The 17500-nt window shown below is 45.0% G+C and overlaps 1 protein-coding gene across 1 annotated transcript in view; it reads left to right on the top strand.

Annotated features, from left to right (window-relative positions):
• Positions 1 to 17500, top strand: part of LOC135094886 (uncharacterized) — a 36774-nt gene that overhangs the window by 17638 nt on the left and 1636 nt on the right. Inside the window, 13 exon segments of the mRNA XM_063995362.1 lie at positions 86 to 199; positions 1133 to 1399; positions 1903 to 2006; positions 2604 to 3037; positions 3209 to 3354; positions 3853 to 4224; positions 4597 to 4621; positions 4624 to 4715; positions 5246 to 5422; positions 6028 to 6186; positions 6506 to 6618; positions 13524 to 13584; positions 17061 to 17181. Of these exon segments, the coding sequence (XP_063851432.1) occupies positions 86 to 199; positions 1133 to 1399; positions 1903 to 2006; positions 2604 to 3037; positions 3209 to 3354; positions 3853 to 4224; positions 4597 to 4621; positions 4624 to 4715; positions 5246 to 5422; positions 6028 to 6186; positions 6506 to 6618; positions 13524 to 13584; positions 17061 to 17181 (2185 nt within the window).

The raw sequence follows: 17500 nt of genomic DNA, 5'->3' as shown, positions 1-17500 counted from the left end.
GCAAGAATATAAGAAGCTAAGCCAGTCTGTCCCTTGTCCGCAGATGTCAAGCTTAGCACAGAGAAGCTCCTCATTGGTCCTATAGGAGTTCCACCGCAAGAGCACAAGAAATTTACACTGCCCTGGCGAGTGGTATGATGACGAGGATGACCGAGAGGGGGCCGAGGGGGGCAAGCAGGAGGCCAGCAACAAGGGCAAGGTGAGTTGGGTGTGGAGTGGGGCCTGTAAGGGTGTGTGTGTGTGTGTGTTTGTATGTTTGTTGAGAGGCTGAGTGGGGAGTAAGAGGTGTATGTGTGATGTTTTCTAAGTTTTAAGACAGAAAAGGAATATCTGGTGATTAATTTGTTGCTTCTATTTCTTCTCTGTCTCTTTGTGGTCTTAATATAAAGAAGTGTTAGAAGTAGTAGTAATGGTGGTGGTGGTGGTGGTGGTAGTAGTAGAGGGATTGAAATAACAGCACCACTACTTTATTGGGAAAACTATGTACAACTTCAGCTTGAAACTCAGAGAAACATTTATAAAGAGCAGAAGGCAAAATAGAGCATTCAGTGAAAGTGCACATTATAACGACTGTACTGTTACATTATTCAGCCAGTACACTCTTCAAAAGTTTAGTGACCTTTATACACACACACACACACACACACACACACACACACACACACACACACACACACACACACACACACACACACACACACACACACACACAAAGAGAAACTGAACTGGTGACATCAATAAGCATACATCATTTGAAGAAAAAGTCTGGATGGATATTGAAACAAGAGACAGGGCTGCACTTCAGCTGAGCCTGTCTGTTCTACTACTTGATGAACACACACACACACACACACACACACACACACACACACACACACACACACACACACACACACACACACACACACACACACAACACACACACACACACACACACAGAGTAAGACAGACCTACACTACTTGGTAAATACAAACACAACACTATGATACTCAGGACACAGGAGATAGATCTTTACTACTACACCACCACTTACAGACCACTGCTCACACCACAGAAGACAGGAAGACAGATCTATACTACTTGATAAATACACACACCACATACAGACCAGCCTTTGCTACCACCCCACAGGACACAGAGGAGGCAGAGGGAGTCCCGCAGAAGAACACACAGGCCCCACCTCACTTCCCCGGACAGCAGGAACCCCGTGGCCCACCCAAGGACATGCGAGGGGAGCCAGTGCCGCCAGAGTACAGAGGCAGCCAGTTTGATGGGCCGCCGCACAGAGGGTTCGGGCCAGATCGCCCAGACCATCCAGATTTTGGAGGCCCAGGTCGACCAGATGCAAGAGGAGAGCCTGGTGGTCCGTGGAAGGATGCCCCATGGTCCGGCCCCAAGGTGAGTGTAGGGAGTGTTCACCTTGGATATTGGTACACCTTTCCTTAATCGCCAATCCCTCTGAGACATCTTTACTTGTTCTATAGCTACTTCCAATCTTTAAACTGGGTAGATATTGCAAAATCTGTTCCTTTTAATCTCTTTCTTTCTTGTAGATGCTTGTAAGATTTCATGCATTGCTTCTGGTAATGGTAACTGTTTTGTGTTGCAGTGAAAGGGTTGATGACAAACATCTCTTAAACATTTCTTTTGTTCCTGTCACCTCTAAACATTTTGCTGGCTGGACAAAGGGAAGTGTATTCTCTTTGTCCTTTTCGTTGCTGTGGAGGCATTGTGCAGTATGTTGAGTGTTGTCACTTGATGTATACTGCAGTGAATATAATTTGACTTGTTTTAGTTGTCCACCTTTCCTGGCAGAGTTTTTTGCCATATATCAAAGTCCCTGGTTAGTCTCCAGTGTCACTTGAGAAGGTGGAAGGTGTACATGTGGTAATCTTCCCCAGGATCCACACGCCCCTGCCAACCGAGAGGAGTGGGAGAGGGAGAGGGGTAGCAGGTGGGGCTCTCCTCATGGCCGCATGGACCCAATGAGAGAGGGACCTGGGAGGTGAGTGTGTGTGTGTGTGTGTGTGTGTGTGTGTGTGTGTGTGTGTGTGTCAGTACAAAGCACCATGTGCTGAAACACTTCATTGCTGTAGTACCTTCACTACATTCATAAGGCTCCAGTGGAAGTTAAAGTTTTTAAGGATTTTTTGCTGTTCTAATGGCAGGTTAATATCTTAAAAAACACATAAGAAAAGATGTACAGTGTTCCCCTGCCTATTCACAATTCACCATTCATGGCTCTGCATATTCATGGGTTTTTTTTCCTAACCTAACCTTACTAATGGGGAGTTTTCAGAGTTAGCAAATGTCATCACCAGCTCAGTCTTTCGACTCAAAGAGCTTGGATTATTCTTTCAATTATTGTAAATTGCATGCTTTTTCTGGCACTTGCAACACTTACACACCAATACAATACTGGTATTCCACTGGTATTTCCTGTTCAACAGTCCTGAACACAACAATATATTGCTCGTTTGTGACTTCAGTGAGGCTCACTTATGCACTGGTCACTGCAGAGGGCGTGGCCAGCCTCTGTGGGAGAAATCCTTACCATCTTTCAAAAATACCATCTTTCAATCCCTCCCTCTATCTCCCCCAGGGTGGAGGATGACCTACGACACGACCCCTACGGCCCCCCAAGGTTCCCTCCCCGCCGCCCCCCACAGGAGTTCTGGGAGGAGGACCCCCGCTACCCTGGCCGGCCCCCGAGGGATGAGTACTTCCGTGATGACATGGCGCCCCACCAGCGCTGGGACTACTATGACAACAGCCGAGGGAACTCCTACCCTCCCCCCGACGACCCTTACTACAAGGACTACTACAACCGCTACGACCGGGACCGCTACCCTGACCAGTACGGGGACCGCTACGAGGACCGCCTCCGGGACCCTTATCCCGACCCTTACCGGCCCAGGGACCACTCCCCATATCCCCCGTCCCGGCCAGATGATCCCTACACCCCATACCCAAGGGACCGCTGGGACTCCTACGGCCGCGGTCCACCAGAGGACAACAGGGAGCCTCCCCCGGCAGGCCAGACCAGCCGGCTGTGGTGGACTACGGCCATGGCTCAGCCATGAGAGGTGAGCAGCACTGGGCTTGGCGAGACACACTGCTCTGTCTGTCCTAAATAATTACTGGATTCATAATTGTGTCCAGCATGTAGGACACTTCTAAACACTAATTTTCTCTCACTCTTTGCAGCTTTTTGTGATTGTGATGTTAGCAATCCTTATGTTTTTAAAGTAATTAATGTCTTGCCTTCCTTTCATCTCCCATCACCAGGCAAACCACCTCCGTCCAGCGACAGGTCACCCTACCCACCGCGACCTGACCACCCACACAGGCAGGTCAGTACTGGTGGTGGCAGTGGTGGTGTGAGCCCAAATATTGAACCAGAAACAGCAGCAGCAGCACCAGTAGTAGTAATAGTAGTAGTAACACTGTGTTAAGTGAGACTTCTCTTTAATATGGAGTTTAAAAGTGTTTAGAGCTGGCCCAATACATGGAAATCCCTTTTCACTGAACTGCATTCTTGTATTCTGTTTTGTTTGACTTTTAGCTCCAAAGGTTTGGGAGATGTTCAGCATTTTTTCTTTTTTTTTATTTTTGTGAAGTGTGCATATGTATTTAACTCTCTCTCTCTCTCTCTCTCTCTCTCTCTCTCTCTCTCTCTCTCTCTCTCTCTCTCTCTCTCTCTCTCTCTCTCTCTCTCTCTCTCTCTCTCTCTCTCTCTCTCTCTCTCTCTCTCTCTCTCTCTCTCTCTCTCTCTCTCTCTCTCTCTCTCTCTCTCTCTCTCTCTCTCTCTCTCTCTCTCTCTCTCTCTCTCTCTCTCTCTCTCTCTCCAGATGTTTGACAGCCCAGACCGACCCGGGGACCACCACCACCTGAGGGGTGGGCGAGAGGACAGCCGGGGATCCCCCTGGGCCAACCCACAGCTGGCGACAAGGGACCCACTGGGGAGGGACAGGGATCGTTCACCTCCCCACGCCCCGCCAGCTCCTAGGCAGGACCAGGCACCCCGAGCCCCCACCCCACCAACTATTCCATCACCCCCTGAGGAGAAAGAGGAGGAGGAGGAGGAGGAAGAGGAAGGAGAGACAGTAACAATTGATGACTTGGTGTCCATTCCTGGCCGCTTCATGAGGCCACCGAAGATTGCCATCATCCTGAGAGGACCCCCTGGAGCTGGCAAGACCACAGTGGCCAGGATGATCAAGGTGTGAGGGGTGGCCAGGGATCTCAGGGGGACAGGGGCACTGGGCTATGGCAGCAGTTCATAGGGTGTGGGTGTGAGGCTTGGCCAGGGCTGTGTGTGCAGGGATGTGGCTACAGTTGGGAGGGACACTGATGTATATATATAACAAGATAGTCATTGTATGGAGGGTCTCATACAGCGGTTTTTTTTTACAAAGGATTATAAAGCTTAAATACTCTTTATCTTTTAATTTTAGCTGAAAAGTAGCAAGTTCAGTCTTAGTTCATAACAGTTATCAGTGTGAGAGGCATTGTTCCCTCATAATAGGTGGTGCCTTGTTACCTTTGTGTTGGTGTGTCAGTAACCAGCGTCTCCCTTTCCTCCACCACCCCAGGACCGGGAGGTGGAAAACGGAGGCTCCCCCCTCGCATCCTGTGCCTGGATGACTACTTCATGGTGGAGACAGAGAAGATGACCAACGACCCAGAGACTGGACGCCGGGTCAAGACTAAGGTACGTACATGTGTGTGTATGTGTGTGTGTGTGTTTTCTTACCAAATTGTGCTTTTATAGGATTGAAACAAGCTCATAATATCCTGTCTTTTAAAGTTAATCAGTCATACTTATATTTAAAGCTATGAATGCTCCTTTATCAATACCACCTCCTCTTCCCTCTTGTCCCTGATATAATTCCCTTGCCTTGGTCCCCCACAGGTATCAGTCACCTGCCCTTTCTCTTCTTTTATCACTACCATTTACTCTTGCTTCTTTTCCCCTAATACAAACATCCTACCTTTGTCCCCCACAGATATCAGTGACCTACTCTCTTTCTCTCATCACTACCACTTGCTCCTCCTCTTCCCTCTTGACTTGTCCCCACAGATATCAATGACCTGCTCTTTCTTCCATCACTACCATTTCTTCTTGCTCCTCCTCTTCCTCTGATACAAGTCCCTCTTATTGGTCCCCACAGATATCAATGACCTCTTTCTCTCATCATTATTACTTCCTCTGATACAAGTCCCTCTCATTGGTCCCCACAGATTATGGAGTATGAATATGAGCCTGAGCTGGAGGAGTCTTACCGTGCCTCCCTCATTAAGTCGTTCAAGAGACACGTGGGCGAGGGCTTCTTCCCCTTCATCGTTGTGGACTGCGTCAACAACAGAATCTCGCATTTCTCAGAGATCGCCTCCTACGCTAAAAAACACGGCTTTGAGGTGGGTGGTGTGTGTGGTGTGGGACTGCGGCCATTATGGTTATGATCTATTTATCTATCTATATACCAAGCCAGCATTTCCACACAGGGCAGCCCAAACAAAGCACCACACATTCGTACACACGTCACTCACACTCTTAGCCCCGTCGACCCCTGGTGGAAAGGGACAGTTATGGACCATTGTACTACACCCGGAGCTTAGGCATAGCATAGCTGGTCATGTACATCCATAGCAAGGCCTGACAACACGCACGCTGGTTTACCCTGTCCTGTTATAATATGAAACAAAATACTAGAGATTAATGGTAGAAGATACAGGCATTGATAGGCAAAGTTATATTATTGATGATAAGACAATAATAATGGTCAGTCTGTTCTTATACCTGACTGCTCTGCTGCACCCCAGGAGCTTAGACATCGCACAGCTGGCTACACACACCCACAACAAGACAAAATAAGAACTGTAATGCATAAAACCTAATACCACTTCCTTTCTACTACTTTGGGAACTTAGATATGGCACAGCTGGTCACACACACAGCAGCAGCAAGATGAAATATGAAATTATAGTAAAAACCCAACACCACCTCCTCTTCCTCCATACAGGTGTACATTGGAGAGCTAGAGGTGGACCAGAGTGTGTGCCTACGCTCCAACACACACAACCACCCCAAGGAACACATCATCCGCATCATTGATGGCTGGGAACGCACCCCCTCAAACCTCACTCGGGTAGACCTCACCCCCTGGCCCAGGATGCTGCCATAGAGGATGTAAGTGGCAGGGGTGACTGGCTGGATGAATTGTACAGGTGTGAGTGGGAGGAGTGACTAGGAGTGTGTGAGTGGGAGTGACTGGCTGGATGACAGATTGTTTGGATGGAGGAACAGTGCAGCAAATTCATTATTTTTTTCTTTAGATGCTGAGGGAATACTGTACTTGTTAGATGTAGATATGTATAGAAATGTGTCTCCTAGTGTGTGTGTGTGTGTGTGTGTGTGTGTGTGTGTGTGTGTGTGTGTGTGTGTGTGTGTGTGTGTGTGTGTGTGTGTGTGTGCTGACCTGGCTGTCCTGCAGGTGGAGATGGAGGACTCAATGGAGCCAGCCAGTGAGGGAAATCAAGACAACAAGAATCAGAAGAAGGAGGATGACAAAGAAGAGGAGGAAGAAGAGGAAACTGAGCAGACATTCCTCAAGGTATGTGACACTGGCGGCGGCGGCAGCGGCAGCAGCAGTGGTTGTGGTAGTGGTGAGGCAGCAAAGCCTCCTCCTGACGTAAGTACTTGAGGTGTCAGCACGGCCACAGCACCGCCCACCAAGGCACAGATGTGAGAAGCCTTCCACAGATGCCCCGGGAGAGTGACCTGTGTTGTGAGGAGGCATTTGTGGCATTCACTGGGCTTGAGTGGTGGCACTGCAAGCACGGCCAAGACTGTGCCTCAGCGGGACACAGTTTTGGACCAGTGGAGTGTGTCTTCTCACAACTGCTGCCTTTTGTGCTGTGACTCAGTGGTGGTGTTCTCATCCTGACAGTGGTCCTGTGAGAGTACCGGCCTCCCTGCCAGGCCTGCTGAGCCACCCACAACAGAACTAGTCCTTCCTGGCTCTTGTTTCTTTCTGTAGACGCAGAATGGAATGGCAGCAAAGTTTAAAGACATGATGCAATCTGTCGTTTTACAGTGTTGGTATTGCACACAATGTTTTCCAAACTAAAGGGAAGTCAATCACACGTCTGTTTATCACAGTGCATTCGTGAAGCAATTTCATACTCGCATGTTTGAAAAAAAAAAAGTTTTGTAAAGAATTGTGAAAAAAATATTGGATGGTGTTTTATCTCCAAGAGGCACAGTGCTGGGAAAAGAGGGCCAAGTGCCTGCTGGTTACTTGTTTGTGTTTTCTTTCTTTTTTGTTAAGGGGAATGGGCAATGTGTGTAATTCACTGCAGTTGTGACGGTTACATGCTGGACTCGTGATTGCCAGCTCTCTGTGTGTGTGTGTGTGTGTGTGTGTGTGTGTGTGTGTGTGTGTGTGTGTGTGTGTTCATATGTGCACATGTGTCTCCATAATGTGTGTTTGGCAAGTCATATTACTTGTTCCTAGCCAAGAAGTGCAGCATCACAATCCCATGTGCCAGACAGGGACCTCACAAACTCCTTTGTGTGTCTGGAATGAAGAACACCACACAAGAAGCATCTAACATACCACTTGTAGAGACTGTGTGCTGTCATTGCCACTCAAGACTGAAAAGATCTTACTAAAAGCACATCCCATATTGGAGGACACAGCAACCTAGTAAAGGACTTACCCACCAAAGACACAGGAGCCCCTGTCCAGTCACACCTGACATGAGAAGATAAGCTTTGAAACACTTGTTGTCTGGAAGTGTGTAAGTTGTGTGAGCTGGCCCACAGTGGTGGACTAAACAAGACACATCCCTTGGCCTTTGTGATAATAGTTGTGTCTCAAGACTATTGGTGTGGACAGGAGAAGCAAGGCAAATACAAAGCAATGACAGGGATTGGATGTGGATCTCTTATGGTAAGCACTGGAGAGACTCAGAGTTGCTTGCTCATCACACCCCTGAGGTTGTGTGGTGACAATGAAGAGAGACACAAAATTTCAGAGGATTTTTTTGTTTTGGAGGAGGACTTAGTCTGAAGAGAAAGGAATCCTCCAGCCTCATACAAGCAAGTAGTGTGATCAGAGAAAATTTGCAGGGATATTCTGATTTAAGTGACAGGAAGATTCTCATTAATCGTGTCGTCAGGGTAATTTCTCAGCCCGAAGAGGATGTTTGCTTGTTATGGGGGTTGTTTATGTGGTGAGGGGACAGCTAAAGCTTGACTGTGCTCGGGAGACTACGTGGTGACAATCAGGGGTACACTCACACAACATGAGTTGCACACACACACACACACACACACACACACACACACACACACACACACACACACACACACACACACACACACACACACACACACACACACACTGAATTTCTGTTTTCTTGATTGGCATTGTTATTTTTTTTGTGTACATAAACATTATTTTTAAGCTGTTCAACTACAAGCAGAAAACATGTTGTTGTTTATGAGAAGTTCCATCAATCATTTCTTTTTTTTTTTTTTTGTCACATTGGAAGTGTTACTTGAGACATGTCTGTTGAAAAATGTCAAACCATAGAACAAAAACAGAGATGGAAGGATTGAGGGAGTGACAGAAGAGGAAGGAAAGGGAGTGGTGGTGATGATGGTGTTCATGTTGCATGGAGTGAGGGGTAACACTGGCTTGCTTGAATAAGGGAAGGAACCACTCACAGATATGGAATAGTTTTCATACACACACACACACACACACACACACACACACACACACACACACACACACACACACACACACACACACACACACACACACACACACACACACACACACACACACACACACACACACACACACACACACAAAGAAGGGACACTAACAATTTGTGCATACAAACATGCATGGTTGTGTTTGGGAGTGACTCCATGTGGTGCTGGGATAGAAGTCCTCATCCTGATCTCATTCCTCCATCCCTCAGTCCCTCAATCCCTCCCTCCCTCCCTCCCTCCTCTCTTCCCTCCCTGCTGCCCACATCTTTGCAAAAATAAAGTTGTCTTCATTTGGTATTTATTTTTATCCTGTGTGGCTGTTGTGAGCTCAGCAAGTGAAGGATGTCAGGTCAGTGGGAAGCCCTACACTTGCAGGATGTGAATGCCTTAGTTACTTCTTCACTCTTTACTTCTGTGTTGGTATTACACTGTGTATGTCTTGCCTGTTGTGTTGTGTCTTCTGTGCTGCTTGCATGATGTGTCGTGTGTGTGTGTGTGTGTGTGTGTGTGTGTGTGTGTGTGTGTGTGTGTGTGTGTGTGTGTGTGTGTGTGTGTGTGTGTCTGTCTGTCTGTCTGTCTGTCTGTGTGGTGGCCGTGTGTTGTCCGTCACTTTCAAGATCCAGTCAAAAAGTTCTGAGATTGTCTATAAAAAACAGAAGTTGAGTATTGTATAATTTATTCAGCCATTGCATTCCAAGAAGTCAGCCTGTGCAGCAGCACTGCCAGCACTCAGCTCCTCCACCACGATAGCAACACTCCCTCAAAGTGTTGGTTTTTAGATGTGCCGGGTGGCATGCTGTTCGTTGTGAATCCCCACTGTTCACGCATCAAGCTTTCATCTCATCCTGATCCTTGTCTTGGAAGCAGGTAGCCACACTCCGAATCAAGCATGGCTGTGGGTGACTGATGATTGCATCCGTGTGGCTGAAAATCACACATTCCGAGTGTTCTTTTCAAGTTTGAAGTCGTTGTAACAGTAATGGAGTGCTGGTACAAAATTTACAATCTTGCTTTTGATTGCACTAATGATCTGCCTTGCCTTCTTTATTGCGGAGAATGTGGATTGTTCCATCTGTCACCCCTCAGCGACATTTGCTCTTCTCAAAGCAAGACTTGGTCAAAACACGTCAGCCAGCCCATCACTTCATTACCACAGATCTGATGCATCATTTCAAAAGTTTCCATTATTGATTTCTTGGATCTGACATGCAAATTTTAGATCCACAGTGACATTGTAACATCACAGACAATGCACCATCTGCCCAGTGATGCCAACATGATGCCAGTGTGTGCATGGGCTCGGAACAAGTTAGTGCATGCTCCTGCTGCATTGAACACCCATGGCTGCACCACACTTATCTTTTCCCATGCAAACGTCCTCAGAACACTTTTGACTTGCATCTCTTACAGTCACATGAGGGAGACATGATAAGCACTACTACATATAGGATTTTTATTTCCACACAGCTTCAGTTGGAGGGAAGGGTTTGGCTGGTCTTGTACTGTGCTATCTAGTTTTTTTCTGATATTAGTTTATGCAAAGTAGTGTAATCAAGATCTCTTGGAAAGATCTAAAGGTGTGTTGCTGTTGTCTTTTGTGATCAGATATGTGTACATGTGTGTGTGTGTGTGTGTGTGTGTGTGTTATTGTTTGTGTGCTCATTGTGGGACTAGTGCATGACCAGTGGTGCATCTGTCTTGCATTTCACAAATAACCTGACATTTGTTTTTAGCTGGTGTACAGTAACCTGGTGTTTGGCCTAAGCTGGTGTACACTAGACTGAGCATTACTGGTGTTTTGGCAAATGGTGTCGGCAGTGTTATGACCATCCTTCTCTTCAAGGCAGCATTTAGTACATGACCACCTTGATATCACAGGATGTGTTGGTGCAGAAAAGTGATCCGTGACTCAGAATTGATTGGTGCTGCAGGAGGCGGTTGCATGGCTTGGACAATAAGTGAGTCTGCCTGTCCACCACACACTGATCTCAAGACTTGGGTTTGCTTAATCTTAACTATTAAAACAAAGTAGGAAGGAGTGTTTTGGGTGGTGACATTCCTTACCTGACCTCCTTTACCCAGAAAGGTGAACTAATAAATACAGTGTTATCAAGCAGGACACTTGAGGCTCTTGACACACTGTACTTGTTCTCTTGTTCGTAGAAAGATAGAATAATTACCAAACAGGACACTTACATAAGAACATAAGAAATAAGGGAAGCTGCAAGAAGCCATCAGGCCTACATGTGGCAGTCCCTGTATGAACCATATCTACATATTTCCACCTATCATCCCCATCCATAAATCTGTCTAATCTCTTAAAGCTCCCTAATGACTTAGCACTAACAACTTAATTACTGAGTCCATTCCATTCACCTACCACTCTATTTGGGAACCAATTTCTTCCTATCTCTTTTTAAACCTAAATTTTCAAGCTTGAACCTGTTATTTCTTCAGGTTCATGACACACCTGTTCTCATGTTCCCAGAGAGATGTAGCTATTAAACAAGATTCCTTAGGCTGATGTCACACCCCTCATACCTTGTCTCCTTTCTCCTCTTCCTCCCACCAACATGAAGCAATAATACCACCTTTATGAAGTCAGCTTTTCTGCCTACAAAGCTTCTTTCTATATTATTTATTTATTTATTTTTTATTTTTATTTTTTCAAAGTAATATCCATAAATCACATATGACCTTCACACTAAGGAGAATTACACGGTCAATGTGTCGGATTCATTAGAGTGTTTGCTTATATAATGGTTGTGATGAATGGTATTTATATTCATTGTGTGTAGCTTCGTTTTTTTTATCCCGAAAGGTTATCATAAGTTTAATTTTTAAGTGCTTTTTCCTTTTATTCTTCTTCATTTTCTTCTTCTTGTCTTTCCCCATGTAGTGTTAAGGAAGCAATCAGTAAAGCCACCATGTTGAGCTGTACAGTAATGTGTGTGTGTGTGTGTGTGTGTGTGTGTGTGTGTGTGAGAGAGTGTGAGACCATCTTTCACTATACCTTTCCTCCCTGTAGTGAATGTGTTCTTGTGCATTGTTTAATTTCCTTCCCTTCATAACAGATCCAAGTCCTCTAGTTATAACCCACAGCAATCAGTCTTCAGTTTGTCTCAAGGAATGGCAAACACTTAATATATTTGATTTGATGCGATATTTGGTACTTAACCTGATTCCTTGCGAGACATTTCTGACAGGTGTGACTCTTCTTTTATTATCGCAAGCTTTTATGAGGTATATATACTCTCTCTCTCTCTCTCTCTCTCTCTCTCTCTCTCTCTCTCTCTCTCTCTCTCTCTCTCTCTCTCTCTCTCTCTCTCTCTCTCTCTCTCTCTCTCTCTCTCTCTCTCTCTCTCTCTCTCTCTCTCTGTAACTCTGTAATGGATATTTCTACATATATGAAGACCTGTATCCATGTTATTTATTTATTTTTTACTGGAAAGCAGAGATACATATGGATTTATTCAGTTGGGAGTGCCAAGTGTTATTATTCTCCATGGTGCGGGTGTGTCACCGAGTTGCCTGCTTGTGACTGGCATGGACAAGTGTTCTACTCACTGTGGTACTCACAAATTTCTTACTTGTCATTCACTTTCTGTAGCTTCTTGATATTTTCCTTTACAGCTCTTGTTTATTTCCACCTACTCATTGTTTCTTGCCACAGGGTATGCAAAGACTTTACACACACACACACACACACACACACACACACACACATCACACACACACACACACACACACAGTAATACAAGGTGGTACACACACACACACACACACACACACACACACACACACACACACACACACACACACACACACACAGTAAATACAGGTTGGCATCTTAATTGTGACTGGCAATATTTCTTGACCGAAGGGAGGAAAGGAACACACTTGGGAGAATACTCTACATGTTGATATGTTGTACTCAATGAAATAATGAAATACTAAGGGAATGTTTGATGCTGGCAGTGATTGAAATATATACCTTGTTCTTGTGTTCATAATACTTAGTGCAGTGGTGCAGCTGTGTCTCTTGATGTGTCTTGAGTTGCCTAAAGTTAACCTCTGTCTTACGCACCATGTTAAGACTGACTGTTCTCTCCTGAGGTAATACAACATGTTTATATTAGGTCATGCTCTTTCAACAATGGAATTTTCTGTGTATTTACTCATTATGTTTATTCATTATCATTTATTTATTTATTATATTTGTGTGAGCATGTGTGTGCATGAGTTTTACACGAGTGGTGGTTTGAGGGGATGGGGTGAGTGCGGCCGTCAGCTGTGGCCCGGCCCGCCACAGCTTGGGGGTCACCACACTCTTCGGTGAGAGTGGACCAGAAGACTCCACCCAGACACACGGTGGTGATGAGTCCCAGGGTGCAGTGGTGTGGTCACCCCTCAGGCACCACCACCACACCACAGTGAACACAGTGTTGTATCATAGATGTGCATGCATGATTACATTAAGGTGGCAGGTGAGCTCCTTCCCAGCCTTGAGTGTGTGGCTGAGTGGAGGAGTGTGCACACCTCCCTTCCTGTCTCCTTTAGAGCAGAGGGAAGGGAAACAGTGGCCATAATCTTAGTCATTAATATATCATTACTCTCTCTGTCTGTCTCTTCCCTGTTGGTCTTTGCCACACGTGAGTGAGGCACTCCCTCTCTCTGCCTTCCTCATTCCCATGTCCTTTTAATACCATGTGATTTGACATATATCCACAGATTTATAATGAATTTATTCGGAGCAAATGGGATACCCACGAAAGCCAAGAGGACAAGATGGGTAAGTGTTGACCACGTTATTATTATTGTTAGTATTATTTCTACGTACATAGAAAACTCCAAGTACCAAATACTGAAATTTGTCAGGTGGTCTCAGACTGTTTGTTTGTGGGGTGACAACCTTACACTTGTACATGAAAGCCTGCACTGCACAGACCAGTCCTCCCATTGTACAAAAATGTGTCAATAACAGACGAGTCCTGAGAAGTCAATGCATGTTAGGTTTCAAGGGAAAATGGGTTTATAAATGGTTTTAATGACAATGAGTTTTTGAAGTTTGTACAGCTTCTGAGTTTTTGAAGTTTGTACATCAGTGAAGCTAAAGGGCAGAATGTAAGAATGTAAGAGAGAAGCTGCAACAGAATAGATGAAGAGATTGGAGGAGCATTAGAAGCTGCAGGTGTGGGGGGGGGGGGTTGGGCCAAAGAACAACTGAGACTTGTTGCCACCCCTTGAGGGACATGCAGACTGGGAAACTCTCTACCTGCCTCTGTACTTCCCCCCACTCGTGACTTTAACACTTTCAGGAGGGATGTTTCAGGACACGTCTCTAAGTAATTTAGGATTTGCTTTCACACTCTCCTCTTTAGGGACTGGTGCTCTCTCTCTCTCTCTCTCTCTCTCTCTCTCTCTCTCTCTCTCTCTCTCTCTCTCTCTCTCTCTCTCTCTCTCTCTCTCTCTCTCTCTCTCTCTCTCTCTCTCTCTCTCTCTCTCTCTCTCTCTCTCTCTCTCTCTCTCTCTCTCTCTCTCTCTCTCTCTCTCTCTCTCTCTCTCTCTCTCTCTCTCTCTCTCTCTCTCTCTCTCTCTCTCTCTCTCTCTCTCTCTCTCTCTCTCTCTCTCTTTTGACCAGAACCTTATCTTGTATGAAAAAAGTGAAGTGAAGGCTTTTTTATTTATTTAATTTCTTCCAGTACTCTCAGTCCCCTAAAAAGTAAAGTTTTGACCCATGGCCACTTGTGAGCCAAGCAATGGTTTTGGTACTTGGAGGCTTAAGTAACTATGTACTTTTCTTGCATATTTTGTTTTCTTATTTTATGTTTCTTTTTGTTGTTGTTGTTATTGTTGTTATTGTTTGTGTGGCAAATGAAGTCTCCCCTCAACACACCCCAGACTGAAGGAAAGAGTTAGGTCATATGTCTGGGCTGTCAAGCTGTTGTTGTTATTGTTATTGTTGTTGTTGTTGTTGTTGTTGTTGTTGTTGTTGTTGAGGACTCCAACACATTCTCTTTTTTTATATCTTTTCATTTTTAGTGATTTTAAGGTTTTTACCATGCCACAATTTCACTACTACTATCACTATTTTAACTCTTTCATTGTGATCCAAAACAATTAGCAGCACTACAAGCATCTACAAGAAAGTTAGCAATAAGAAAGAATACATTTTGCAATTTCTTCCTAGTTCAAAGATTGGACGTGGCCGTAGAACAAGTAAAGATATCCTAGAGTGATAGGTAATCAGGGAAACATTTACCAAGTGGCAGCCAGAAAGTTAACCTACCATTTTAGTTGCTTTGAATATTATATAACAGTGCCGTATGACCACAGTATTGCAATGCCTTCCCTTTCAATTCATTCAGTCAACCACTACACACTGCTCGTTACACGGTGCTGTGGTTGGCTCTGTTACGACATATCAGTTACTCACATACCCTTTCATCAGGCAGAGTGAAGCACAAGTCCAGGGTATTTCAGAATCTTAATATCAAATTTTGGCCATTGTTTTAGCTTTGATTCACTGTACATGTGTTTGGGGCGAGCTTGAGGGGAGATGGAAGCTGTGTGTTGGTTGTCAGTGTGCTTGTGTGTTTGTTTACCTCCTGTCTGTGTGTGGTGTGTGGAAGTACCATCACTTGCTTTGTCTTGCTGCACTCAAGCAAGTAGGCGGAGGAGCAGAACAAGACTAGATCAGACTTGGCGATTACTATACAGACCAAATAACAACCCATGATATATTACGAAGCAAAAGAGAGCTGGATTGGGAGATAGAGGTTTTGTTAGGCAGCCTGGAATAGACTAGCAACTGAGAGATAAAGAGAGAAGGCTATCTTACTGTTGAACTGAAAGCTTTGAAGACTCCCCACTATTTAAGGAGTTTATAAGAGTAGGAAGTGAAGTGATGTGATGGTGGTGGAGGATGCCAAGGTGAGCAGAGTGTTAGGTAACCCTTGGAGTGTGTGTGTGTGTGTGTGTGTGTGTGTGTGTGTGTGTGTGTGTGTGTGTGTGTGTGTGTGTGTGTGTGTGTGTGTGTGTGTGAACCTCAGTGTGCCCTGTGTGGTCATCAGCTGTTTCACTGTTCATGCTGTGCTGCAATTGTTGATCTTATGTTAGAATATAAAATGTTGATATAGACAAGATACACCTGATTATTACATTCTTCTTATATATGTTAAATTCTCTCTCTCTCTCTCTCTCTCTCTCTCTCTCTCTCTCTCTCTCTCTCTCTCTCTCTCTCTCTCTCTCTCTCTCTCTCTCTCTCTCTCTCTCTCTCTCTCTCTCTCTCTCTCTCTCTCTCTCTCTCTCTCTCTCTCTCTCTCTCTCTCTCTCTCTCTCTCTCTCTCTCTCTCTCTCTCTCTCTCTCTCTCTCTCTCTCTCTCTCTCTCTCTCTCTCTCTCTCTCTCTCTCATGCAATCAAGAGTCAGGCAATGTGATAAATTAACTGAGTCAAAGTATTTATGGAATTTTGCACTACACTCTCAGTAGTCTGTCATTACACACATTTGGGTCTTTCTAAAACATGAATGAGATGCAAATCAAGCATAACCAAACAGAAAGTAATTACCACTTCCATTGTGGTGCCTCGTTGCAACACGTGGTGGTGTATCGTGTTGAGGCAACACTTCGTTGAGGTCCTCTTCACATGCACCCACTTCGCCATTCCCGTGTCTAAACCAGAAATTCAGCTGTACTATTGTGGAGCTTTGCCCACTGAATGCTGGCAATCACCTCCCTGTCACCACATCAGTCTGGTCCTTCCACAAAGCTGAGGGAACACTGGTTTAAATAAGAAATATTATATGAACCAGGAATACAGAGAAGGGAGTATATCGTAGCATATCAGGGTCTTTAGCTATTGGTGTGATATATATAAAAAATTACCTTATTATTTTATGAAATGTAGAATATTTGTAGTGTCTAGAGTTCACTGTAATTGGTGGTGTGTGTAACACAAGATGCGTGGCATCTGTGTGTCGGATGAGTGCAACATGTTCTGTGTAATGGTCTGCTTGGAAAAGAAGAGACACATTCTTATTTTGATTGACTCTTGAATGCATTTATTGCACTTCATAATTTGACAAAAATGCTAAATGCCTCATCTCAGCATAACATACACACACACACACACACACACACACACACACACACACACACACACTTGTGTAAAACAAAATAAAGAGTTGATGTATGGTTATTAACAGTGTCCATCTCTCTGTTCCTCCTCCCCTGTCCCTCTCCTGTCCTCCTCCTCCGCGGTAATAGACAAGCTGGACGGTGGTGAAGGCAGCCAAGAAGAAGATCAGCAGCGGCGCTCGAACTATCGACGACTGGCTACAGCTCTCTCAGGACTATGACTCCAAGGTAGTTCAGCCGGGCAAGAAAAAGGGTGAGTACCAACATTGGCTTTGTCTGTTTTCATGTCACCACTGCCAAGTGTACATGTAACTGTGTGTGTTGTGCTTATGGATGCCATGCTTTTGCTGTGTTGAGAAAGTGAGAGATTTTGTATTAGTGTGTGTGTGTGTGTGTGTATGTATTGATAAAGCTTGAGTTAAAGAGTGGCAGTTGAGCAGCATGACGCAGGTGCTGCTTTGAGGCTCCTCCAGGGTCACTGATCCAAGCATCACAACAGCCAGATGTCAAGGTCCTTCAGAGATCCCCCAGAATGAAAGGACAGAACCCAAGATATACATATTTTTTGG

This window comes from Scylla paramamosain, chromosome 47 (assembly GCF_035594125.1).
Source record: "Scylla paramamosain isolate STU-SP2022 chromosome 47, ASM3559412v1, whole genome shotgun sequence".
In the NCBI taxonomy this organism is placed as follows: domain Eukaryota; kingdom Metazoa; phylum Arthropoda; class Malacostraca; order Decapoda; family Portunidae; genus Scylla; species Scylla paramamosain.
The sequence above is the reverse complement of the archived record's forward strand: the minus strand, read 5'-3'. Positions and strand labels throughout refer to the sequence as shown.